At 46.8% G+C, this 12,500-nt stretch overlaps 1 protein-coding gene across 2 annotated transcripts in view; it reads right to left on the bottom strand.

The window, feature by feature from the left end:
* The window catches only part of adamts6 (ADAM metallopeptidase with thrombospondin type 1 motif, 6), a 53,731-nt gene that overhangs the window by 26,438 nt on the left and 14,793 nt on the right, over positions 1 to 12,500 (bottom strand). For both annotated transcript variants that reach the window (XM_076303671.1, XM_076303672.1), the window contains 2 exons: positions 8,582 to 8,728; positions 3,071 to 3,212 (listed from right to left, as the gene is read on the bottom strand). In XM_076303671.1, the coding sequence (XP_076159786.1) occupies positions 3,071 to 3,212; positions 8,582 to 8,728 (289 nt within the window). The remainder of the gene's footprint in view (positions 1 to 3,070; positions 3,213 to 8,581; positions 8,729 to 12,500) is intronic.

Below are 12,500 nucleotides of genomic sequence, written 5' to 3'. Positions count from 1 at the left end.
TTTGGAACTTGTAAACAAGTTACCTCAGCCTCACTCTCTCTCTCTCTCTCTCTCTCTCTGGCACAGTACTGACCACAACACTAAGCTGTATGGACTGAGGTGGACAGGGTGCTGGTGGGGATGTCTGCCAGCTTCGTAAGCAGACAAGCATTAGAAAAAGTAATTTTCTCTGTGTGTGTGTGTTTGTGTGTGTATGTTTATGTGTGTGTGACAAGTTCAGCTCTGGACAACATTTGCATTAGATTTCCTATTAAAGTGAACTAGATCCGTTTAACAAGGCAGCACTTCAAAGGGCCCACAAGACAACCGTGTAGCGCGGAGCACATCCACAACAAAAAAAAAGAGAGGGGAAGAGAGAAAGAGAGAGAGAGAGAGAGAGAGAGTTACGACGGCCAGCTCGGGCTCTGACCCCCAAGTCCCCAGCAATCTGGGCAGAGCAGCTGTTTCCAATAAGAGCTGGACTGGGCCCATTCACAATATCAATACATCGGAGGCCAGAAAACCCAGAGCAGGAACGTGACTGCCTTTGGCGCTGACGGATTTAAGCGAAAGTGAAAAGACAGCGGGTCGCAATAAAACCTCCTGGCACTGACAGGGGACAGGGATCACGCTGAGGATCCTGGGAGTCCAATCACAAGTGGGCTTGATGGGCACTGGGTCCGTGCGGGCTGGTGGGCTTTGTTTCCTGCTTTCAGTACATGGAATGGTCTGCATGGAATAGTCTGCATGCATCTAATCAATCAAATGCATTCAGTATGCACAATCATGTTCATAACTGGCTATCCAAACGATGACAATCCAATATTGTGTTAAGTGCGTAGGCTTTTACGGTTGCTGGAACACATCTGTGCATTTGAAGAGTATCAGATCATCAGGGTCCCTAAAACACAGAGTTTTGACTCTCTCGTCAGCATCGCTGTGTCTGTGAATGATTTCAGCCCTTATTACCAGATCGCCGCAATAGGAGCCAGCACTCTGTGGCGACCTGGAGAGCCTCAAAGCTGCAGCTCGGCCCCTGCTACCGAAACCCACCGGGGCCGGCGCCGTCGCGTGGATTTCCTGAATTTAATCATTAACGAGTATTTTTGGTTTGGAATGGCATGCGCCCTGGTAGCAACAAGTGCCCCCGCAGGAGCGCTCTTCCAGGTTTTCGGGGGCCGAGGGGGCCCCGCGCCAAAACCCCAAAAACGAGCGCCGCGGTGGAGGGCGTGTGGAGCGCGCTCATCTCTTTACCAGATGGGCCGCGAGCGCAAAGGAGAGAGAGAAGGAGAGAGAGAGAGAGAGAGAGAGAGAGAGAGAGAGAGAGAAAGGGGAAGAGAGGGAGGAAAAAAAAGAAGAGAGGAAAAAAAAGGGAGATTATCCACCAGCACGACCTCGACATGCTGCGTTAAAAAGCCTTCCAGGGGCCGTGCTGCTTTTTAAAGCATCTCTTCATGCTCATCTATACCGCAGGCCCTGCTTGCAGGCGTAGGATTACAGGGTTACTGCTTTGGCTCCCGACGCGCCCCGTATCGCGCACTCGGCTCGTGGGGGGGGTGGCGGTGGTGGGGAGAACCGCACGGGCCTCTAATATCTGGTCATTCGGTTCAAGCACAAAGCCACATATTTGTCTAACGCAAGGCAATACCTCCTAATGTCTTTTCATTCTCCCGCCGTGATTCATCTGCGCATTTTCTGCGGCTCCGTACCCTCGCCGGCGCACTTTATCTCCCCTCGCTTGTTCATCTAGCCAGCACGATTCATTAGAATGTGAAGAAATAGGGGGGAACCCATGCGGCAAACCACACACCACCCCACCCCAACATTTCCACCCGCGAGCGGCGGGATCAGGGCGGTGTGTGGGTAGTGCAAACATCCATAAACAACCCCCAGCAGGCTGTAACATCCCCACATCATAGGTGCCAATAAAACAATCACCCCTATCATAATCAGATTTGGGGGGCTGTTTGATCTCAGAGAAAGGAATGTTGACTTGGAAGGCCTTGAGTTAATCTGAGAAGGCAGAGAGCATCATTGGTTGTGATTGTTATCGGTGGCCTGTTCCTGAGCACAGAGGCATCATGGGGGCTTTATGGACCTGCTGTGCTCTCCTTTGATCCCCTGCACCCTCGCCACTCCAACCCCCACTTACCTTCAGGCTAGTGCTGGCTTTTATCTAGCCCTGCAAATGGATGACACAGGAACTGCGTTTAGATGGGAACAAGCTTCTCTCTTTGACTTTTTTTCCCCTCTTTGATACGCGGCATGTGTGTTATAATTCCCCCCCCCCCCGCTTGATGGATACAGATTGTGTTGTTGGAACTTAGAACACAAACTAAACGAACATCTCAAAGTTGGAGAGCGGAGGAAGCCGAAGTCTGCACAAGCCGAGTTGGCTGCCTCACGCTGAGCCAGTGGGGCTGGAAGGTGCTGGAAGTTTCGATCTGTTTTGTCCATAAGTTCCATTATCATTACGCTATATTTGTGCCCTGTGCGTAAGTCTCCTTCTTTTTCTACCCTGCAAATGAATCACTGTTAACCCGAGACAAAACCGCCATCTCGGGGGCCTGCAGCCATAATCAGATGAGCACTGAACATTTGACTTTTAATTGGGCATATAAAAAGCCAGCAGACTGCCATAAAGCTGCCATGCTGAATCGAAGCCCAGCGGAGGAACGTGGAGAACACATCACATCGCCGCCCGCCCGCTCCCTCGCTCCTCTCTCCCCGGGTCAGGAGGAGGTAACGGCCTGACCTGAGGCTCAGCGTTCGCCTCAGAGTTCACAGGCAACCCATTCACCTCCCCAAACACAAGAGCACTCCATTCACATTTCAATAGAGGGCAATGGATATAATCATATGCACAGCATTGTCAGCTATTTATATTCACAAACACACATCTAACAAATCATTGAGGAATCTGTAATGTTGGCATTCCTATATATAGCCTTTGGGGGGGATATTTCACCAAAACACTGACAGAGACAGACAGACTGACAGAGACAGACAGACTGACAGACACACAGACAAAGACCTGTGTGCCTATAAAATGTGACTTGTTTGAGGTATGGGTGCAGCGCAGGCATCTTACCCCATACTTGCACTGCCTGGAGGTGGCGCCATACTGGAAGCGGCACTGCTCATCGGCGTCGTACACCTGGCCTGGGGTGACGCTGGGGTACAGAAAGTCTCTCTTCAGAGGCTCGTTGTCCAGACACGTCCCCCGACCTGAGCTGTCACAAAAACAAAAGACGGACAATAAGAGTCTACAACACAATTACAGGATCAGGATCAGGGCAACAACAACACACCATGAAGAAGGACTCGGGCCCTTTCAGACACATACAACAGGATTAAGATGAAAACAATGGATGCATAGCGAACAGCAGAAGAGTCCTACAGTCCTAACGGAACTGGCAGAATACAATAAACGCAATGTAGGGATCAGAGCACACCAGAAAGCTCCTCACAGTCTGGGAACCCGTCAACAAACCAACTATTAACTCACGACTGAGCTAAACCTAGAATTTGAGCCTTTAACTGACTACAGCAGGATCAAGACCTTACAGGCTCCCATCAAAACAATAACGGCAACAATAAGACTGAGAGTCCTCAACAAACAAACAGCGGCAGACTATCATCAGCGTCTGGCCCAGTGGCAGTGGTCCATAGATAGGGTTGAAAGTAGAGAAACATGCTTTCTACACAAAAGAAAAAAAAGAGAAATGGAGAGCCTTCAGTGGAAGTGAAGCCAGGCCACATTCACAGTCCATTGGCTTGAGTTATGGGGGAAACGATTGAGCATGAGCAGGAGGGAAAACACAACGCGGACAGACGGCAGAGAAAACAGACGTAGCCAGGACTGTCCCCAAAAGTCGAGCCGAGCCCGCGGCTCTGGACTTATATGGTCCTTTTTTCAAAACCTGCTCCGACGCACGGACTCCCCGAGAGGGACCCAGTGACATTGCGAGAGGGTGGTGAGAAGGCGCGCAGGGGGGGGGGGGGGGGGGGGAAGGGCAGGAGTCCTCTGTCCGGAACGCAAAAAGCTCTTGTTTAGTCTGTTTAGTCAGATAGAAATATGTATGTCCGTGAGAGCCGTCTGCTATGGCTGCTGCTGCTTCTAGGGACTCTCTCTGCACTGGTGGAGCACGCTACTTCTGACAACTGATGAGCACACACACACACACACACACAGAGAGAGAAACAAAGAGACAGAGAGAGACAAAGACAGAGAGAGAGAGAGAGAGAGAGAGAGAGAGAGAGAGAGAGAGAGAGAGAGAGAGAGAGAGTGGACAAACAGCCGGACAGAGCCGGGCTTGTTGGGGCCTGTTTTATTCTGAGGTTTACTTTATCCTCTGTGTCGTTGCACTGTTGTTCCTCCTCTTCCCTTCCCTTTTCCGTCCACCCACCTGGACATGGATGGCTGAAACTGGACAGACCGGGCGAGGAAGTAAGGGGGTGTGTGTAGGAAACAGAAGGTTGCTGCCTTGTTGCCTCACTGCCACAATACACAGGTACGTATATCATCAGACATAACGTTCCATTGAAGATATCTTTCAAGGATCTTGCTTTCAAACTACCTTTTTAGATGGCATTTTACAGTAATGTCTGATGTCAGCCTGCAAGAACATTAGGCTAGCTAATGTGCTAAAATCTGCATGTGCATGTACATGTGCAAATCACATCAAACGTTACTGTTTGTTAAAAGAATGTTATCAGATAGTACAATGACTGTTTCTATGTAACTTTTGCAATATCTAAGCAGGAAAAGGCCAAAGTAGACCCAGGTCCTCCATCTTTGTTTATTTTTCCCAGTTGTTTGAGGAAGCTGCTGGACAGATTTATGGGTAATAGGCAGCATCAAGGATAGATCTACATCCCCACTGCTTTCCAAACTAAATGGTCAGGTTGAGGGCATCTCAGGAGGCAGAAAAAAGAGTTTGATTCGTTTAGAATGACCCTTGATGCCATATTAAACACCCTCGGGAGAGTTTTTCTCTGATTTGAAAAGACTTATGGTGTTCCTTCCAGCAGTGCACTGGGGAGTCTGCAGGCATTGGCTGGGCCACAATTATGATTGGATACAGTTCAACAGGGAAGCTTTGGGACTGGCAGCCCACAAACAGAAACTTTGTGACTGGTTGTTCTACGTAAGGAAGCACAGGTATTGAGTTCTACTAGAAGTTTTGTTTTGTTTTGTCTCCTAACAGTAAACCGGTAACGGTAACGGTAAACCGACCATAGAGAGTCACGCCATACATATACATAGGCGGAGACAGATAGTTCATCATAGTTCATGTCTTTGGGCGCGAAATAGGGATCGAGTCCTGTCTGCATAAAGAGGCGTGTTGACGTGTTGATGAGCGTACGTAGCAAACAGCCAACAGCAGAAAAAATAACAGGCGCACACCCGATATAAGGTCGATTTTCTTCAGACAGGAATGCTCAAAAGTGCTAAAAATTTACCTGAAATGGTCAGAAGGGTTTGAGGATCATCAAAACGTGCCCAAAATTCTCATTCCTAACTCTATAGAACCAAGATCTTAGCATATGTGGTGAAATTCTGAGCTACTGTATGGCCATAGACTTGAATGGAGCAGTTGCTGCCTGTGGTCTGCATAAAGGGGGATTTTGACCCCCCCTCTTGTGCGATCCGGGTTCCCGGAAGTGGCTCCTGATGAAATATCTTGTTCCTATGTATACCTATGTATAATCTTTGGTCACACCAATTGATCACACCTCCTTCACCATTTCCACAAAATTATGATGTCGGTGACAGTATTTTGGATTTTAAAACAAGCATTAAAATAAAATGTGCCATTTTTAACACTTTTAATATGTCACTCTGACAGTAAATTAATTTGTTGGACAGTGTATTATATCAGATCAATACTCAAGATAAAAAAAAATTCTATTCAGCCCAAACAAGCTGCACCAAGAGTCAGAGTGTGAAGAGAGGCTTAAAACTAAATTAAATCTTAACGGAGGACAGCTGAATACTTGATAAAGGAAGCATTGCTGCCAGACCCTGACATTCCATTGTTCATACAGACATGTTGATTCTAATTCAGTGAGTCCATAATATCTATTCTTCCAAGTACATTCAAATGATGAACTGGAGTCCAAGTGCTTTACTGATGAAGCTGAGTTTATTTCTTGGACAAATAGAGTCCCACAAGGTAGGGAGAGCAGGAGGAGGAGAGAAATTGATCTTTCATGGCTGATCACACTCCAATTTATGGAGCAACACATCAAATGAGACCAGCTGACAGTGGACTTGCTGATGGGACCCCTCGGTCCAAAACTGCTCAAGACCAGAGAGGCTTACTTTCTCTCTCTCTCTCTCTCTCTCTCTCTCTCTCTCTCTCTCTCTCTCTAAGAATTGAGGGAAACGTTCGCTGAAATCAGGATCCTTGGCTTCCAACCAGAGTATTGGAGGTCTAATCTAATTGAAGACTAAACCAAATACATTGCAAAGGAAGGAATACTTGAGGTCTTGCCTGGGGTGGGTGGGGGTGAGAACGTTGAGGTGGTGGTGATGGTGATGGTGGTGGTGTGTGTGTCTGTGTGTGTGTGTGTGTGTGTGTGTGTGTGGGGGGGGGGGGGTTGGTGGGGCAATGGCATATTAAGTTTCGTCTGCAGAGATTTCTCTTTCTTCCCCGGTTGTTTGGAAGACTAATCCGTCTCTCTGGCTTGGAGAGAGCCTCGGCCACTGGGGAGAAAGACATGCCGGGGCCAGCGGCTCTGGAAGGCTTGTGTGCTGCAGGCACAAACCTCTCCGTTTATTGGTTCGGAGAGAGACAAAATAGTCGCTGCAGAAAATAGAAAGTATTACTTGACATTCAACAAAGCTTCCTTCTGGCCGCACGGATGCCAAAACACTGCACCCGGAGCAGAGAGGAAGGAACTCTGTTTGAGACACACCAAAACCCACGCAGCCTAGCGAGCGCACATTAAATGCCTACCAAAAACATCTGTGATCTGCTCGCCACATACTACAAGCTTGTGTTTGTCCCTGTTTAAAATGTCATAAAAAAATGTTCAAGTCCTGTCACAGCCTCTAAATAAGGAACATCTCACATGGACAGAGGATGCAGACAGGACATATACAATCCAGTGAACACTGCAAGACTACAAGTATGTACACTACACTGGCCCACCATCTTCTAAACTGTTCTAATAACTTTTTAAGGCTTATTCTAATTCCATTTCTTAGAGATGGAAAGTATTAGAACTTATGCATCCCTAATAGCGAAGACATTAGATCTGTGTTATTCAATGCAAGTTTACACAACACCACCCTGACTTAAAATACTTAAATCAAGACACAAATCACCTACATCGGTAACCTAAATTAAAAAGGAAACCTAAAACCTGGAAAACATGAACAGACCCTGGCCTAGTTATCCCATTCTGGAGGCCCATGTCCCTAACTAGGGCTGATATCAATACCCAACAGCCAGGACTCTGCCTGACCCAAGCACACCTGACATGGGGCTCCAGCAGAGGACCACTACCTGCCCTGCTCTCAGTTTACCTCATTAGCTTCCCTGTGACGTGAGCCTGTGTGAAAATCCCATCAGGAACACAGGAGCCGCTCCTAATCACAGGCTCACACACACACACACACACACACACACACACACACTCATGCATGTAAACACACACACACAACACACACACACACAACACACACACACACACGCACACACATACACACATGCACTCATGCATGTCTGCACACACATGCACATGCACGTGCACACACACACACACACACACACACACACACACACACACACATACACACAGAGCCTCCAGGGCCCACCTCTTGACTCTAGTGGGCTTCAGGATGTGAGAGCAGCCACCACATCTGTTACACACACCATCCATCAGGCCCTTAGACCGACACAGCAGAGCCTTCCAGAGAGCACGCAGGTCCACCCCAGCAATGCGTCTGTGCCACCTCTAGTGGGAAAAGGCCTGTTATTCTGTTACATCTCACTTTTCACTTCACTCACTATCATATGTCCATTACCGTATAAAGGACAATTGTGAGCAAGCCCTCGAGGTTTACATAGCGTACTATTAGAGCTGAAACCTATAGCCCTTCTAAACCAGACTTCTCATACTAAACTTCTACATCATACTTCTTTCAGACGTCCAGTGCAAGAATTGTATCATATCTTAGCGCTCAAAAATATTGCAAGGCATGACATGCTTGTTCGTTTGGGTTGATAAGAAAAAGGTAAAAAAAAAAATGTTTTACATCCTGCTTGCTTAAAAGCCAATGCAAAGTCGGAGCCCTCCCCGTACTCCTAATCACAACACAAGCTGGTGGCTTCTAAGGTAACGTTACACTCTGCACGCAGCTGAGCTTCGCTCTACCTGGTTTTGCTTTTTTTTCTGATCCAAGGCCATTGCAGCATGTGGTATCTGGCTCTAGTCAATTGATCTTGAACGCGTCCTGGTCTTGCTGGGTAAAATACGGCTAAAAATGGGCTCTTATTTATTTTCTCCGATGAAGGATGTTGATGCGAGGGGGTTATTTGCAGGCGGCTGACTAATGGAGAAAACATGTTTTTCCCCCCTCTGTACTTACTCCAGGAAGCTGGTGATGTAGTCCTTGCTGCAGGCTGACCAGGTGAAGGGGTTGGTGTTGGCCGTTATGTGGGCCGCCATCAGCTTCGCCGTCTCATGGCCCTTGGTGCCGCAGGAGTTGCCGATGCCATCGTGGTTCATGCCGAAGCTATGACACACACACACACACACACACACACAGGGACGGGGGGGACGGGGGGGGGACAGGGGGGCATGTGACTGAACACATACTTATTTACTCTCTTTTTCCCTCACACACTTACTCATACACATACAGTACATGTGCACGCACACACACACACACACACACACACACACACACACACACCAGGGATTAAAGTGAAAAAAAATCGTTTGACTGAACTTTTTTCAGGCCATAAGTCATACGTTGTTCATATCTACCTATAGAGATAGCACCCCTTTTGCGGTCGCGACCTATTGGTTTTAAATGTACAAAAAGATGCAAACAGCAAAGTAAATGGAGTATTAGCCTTATTCACACGGCGGCCATTGTTTAAACCAAAACGAGGCTACAGGGTACACTTACTATATAATTAATGCCACCTACAGGTGAATGCATAGAACATAACAATCCTATGGTTTGTGTACCCTGTAGCCTCGTTTTAGCCGCCAATGGCCGCCAGGTGAATAAGGCGAATTGAGAGTGTTCTTGATTAAGATTGAGTTTTCCTGATGAACAAAAATATATTTTAGTACCATCCCTGATCATTGCTGATTAGCCATTGCTGTTCTTTTCTACTGCAGCAATATTGTAGAAAGGCTTTAACACACCTTCAGGCCAAAAGTGTTTAAAGGGGAGATTTTGTTCTTGTTAATATGCAATTCAACACCAAGTAAAATCTATAAAATCAAGTTTGCAAGACTTCCCATTTCCTCATCAAAGTAACGAATCAGAACATTCTAGATATTATTCATATTTCCATTTGTTGCCTCATCCGCATTTAATGAAAACATGGTAATTTTGAGTTTTACAGACTCAGTTTTCCAATGAGCAGCAATACTGTGTGTGCTCATGCAGGAGGTCTGCGCATTTGATATCGACAATCTGGAGACGGTGCTTTTGTCTTCAGCAACAGATTGGTTGACAAGAGGTTGCGATATGGTGAGGGACAGGTCGTGTTGCGCTATGAAAGAACATGTAGCCTACTTTCTAAAAACGGTCAGCCATAGATTAACGTAGCCTACCTCTGTCGTGGTGGCTAGTTGCACCAGGTAGGGAAGATGTCCTGAAGTGCACGAACGTTAACCTTATGGCGGTCTTCTGATTGGTGGCGTGCTAAAACGTTTTCCTATTGTATCCATAAACAATTTTCTTGCAGCGAACCGCGCAAAAGCAAACCCCTGGCACTTTAACTTCTTTACACCATGTTTCCATTCTCCCCCGTTTCCAACAACTGCCCATCTCCATTTATTTTTTAACTTTTGACACCTGTCTTCCTTTAGCAACAACGCACCCATGACAGCCATGGCCTTGCCAAATAGACGCACACAAATCATGACGCTAATATGCGAGGTTCTGGTAGGCCTACTGTTTATGGTTTTGTGCTACAAATTAATAGTATTTTATAGCAAAGTTTTAAGTTGACTATTTTAATTGTATGGTTATTTTTTGTCAACATACACTAACAACCTACTGTCGTTAAAAGTGAGGCCTAAGCAAAATAGGCTACAAGGCTGTCTGTGCGTCACAAACAGACTGACCCCCTTTCAACAGTTCGCGATGATGACAGTGATATTTTTTTTTTTATGCTAACACGCTCAGTCAAAACCTTCCGTCGCAAATTGTGAAAAACATTGTTGTACATGTCATAACAGACGGGATAATAAATTGCATAGGCTACGGTTTATATTGCGTCGCTTTACACATAATGTTAGTTGCATTGATTAAAAACTGTAACAATAATAGTAGCCTACATCGGGTGGCATAGAAGGCTATCTGTTCAAGTCATAGGTGACACCCAAAATGAATGATCTCCCCTGACAAGAGTTCGCGATAGTAAGAAATTGTCTACATTGATGCACGGAAAGAACACAGCCTACGCTTCTTCTCCGAATTCGCACATAGCCTAGAGCTCACAATATCATATCCAAAAAAGTTAAACGGATTGGCCAACCTAATCAGCTGTCTCTAATGTAATCCATCTCACTATAATCCAACTTTTAGACCGTTATAGTCCTCCATACGTGTTCTTTGGAAAAGCAAAGGTGATAGTCCCCTCCCCCCCTCCTATTTATTTTCTCATCGGATCTGCATCGATCTCAAATATGACATTTCTAAAATCAAATTGACGGAAATCCGTCCTATGACGGAGAACTTTAATCCTTGACACACACACACACACACACTCACACTCACACTCACACTCACACTCACACACAGGACAGCCAGCAGGAGTCAGTGTATGTCAATCAGGCTCGGGGGAAAAACCTTCCTGGGGGCCGAGGACAACCTGGGGCAGTTTTGTTTTTAGTGTGTGTGTGTGTGGAGGACGTTGTAAAGAGAGGGCTCTCTGTCTGAAACAGCTGTGTGACGGGCGGGGGTCAAAGGGCACGGCCTGTCTGCATCTCTGGAGGGTCCAGAAAGAGTCCTAATCACCACCCTGCACTCCTGGCCCTACTCCCAAAGCCCTCCCTCCCTCTCCTGCTCTCTCTCTCTCTCTCTCTCTCTCTCCTGCTCTTCCTCTCTCTCTCTCTCTCTCTCTCTCTATTCTGCTCTCCCTCTCTCTCTATCCTGCTCTCCCTCTTTCTCTCTCCAGTTCTCTCCTTCTCTCTCTGCCTCTCTCCTCATCTTCTCCTCCTCCTGTCGCTGTCTCGCTTTTTTCGTTCTCTCCCTCTCACTTCCTCCTTCTTTCTCTCTCTTTCTTGCTTTTCCCCCCTCTCTCCGTCTCCACCAAACATACCATTAACCTACAGGCAGAGTTCCAAACTGCAAATACATCATCATACAAAATCTATTCTTCAACCCCTCCCCCACCCCTCCTTCTGCACATTTGTCTGGATATCAGGCACCGAACAAAAAAAAAAAAAAAAGAGAGATCACCTTACTTTCTCTAAGACCTCCTAGCTTACTTTTCCTCTCCTGTCCAAAAGCACAAATCAGGTTTTAATGCAAATAACAAACCCAACCACATCACACAACCCCTCTGTGTTTTTCTAAGGCTCACGTTTATGACATTTTACTCTCCTCAGGAAGTCCATGAGCCCAGAGCGAGAGCCTTGGTGGAGTACTCCTTTAAAAAGCAGGGGACTATTTTTACAACTGCTCCACAACAGAAGCAGACACGAGACAGAAGAAAGGAAATTGCCATGCGGGTGAACTCTGCCGGGTAGCTCCGTAGACCAATACATCACCACTGTTTTTCTTAGCGAACGGGAGTTGGGGGGAGGCAGGGGGGAGGTGGACGAGGGGGGGGGGGGGGGGGGATGCTTGGGGCTGTGTGGACACTCGTGTGTGGAGGGTCTGCAAGGACAAAAATAATTCACCGATGAATTCGTCCAAAAAAATAGGGGCTGAAATTTATGCTTTCGTGGAATACTGAGAGAAAAAGATATTAAACTGGACAGTTCTCGAAAAAAAAAAAATTCTTTCGACGAACAATTTGACAGGTAGCTCCAAAAAAGTCCAACAGTTAAAATGACCACATACCAAATAAATCTCTGCAAACCATTTGCACGCATCAACAGCCGAGCAAGGAGGGAGAGAGAGCACTATTTAAAACATCCAGACTCTCCGCGGCAGTGGCCATCAGTCCTAGAGAATGCTCCCTGCCCAGGCACGTTTGGACAGGCTGCTATGTATTTCCCGGCGATAAACGCTGGGCCTGAATCCATCCTAAATAAAATGTCTGTGCGCTGTCAGTAGCCCGCTCTGATTAACAGCTGGTTTGCAGCTGCGGAGT

Source organism: Alosa pseudoharengus, unplaced genomic scaffold (genome assembly GCF_046254945.1).
Source record: "Alosa pseudoharengus isolate Yale_2024_CS ecotype anadromous, Long Island Sound unplaced genomic scaffold, YU_APseudo_1.1 YU_APseudo_1.1_scf_24, whole genome shotgun sequence".
Taxonomy (NCBI): Eukaryota; Metazoa; Chordata; class Actinopteri; order Clupeiformes; family Clupeidae; genus Alosa; species Alosa pseudoharengus.
This window is presented reverse-complemented; position numbering and strand designations above follow the sequence as displayed.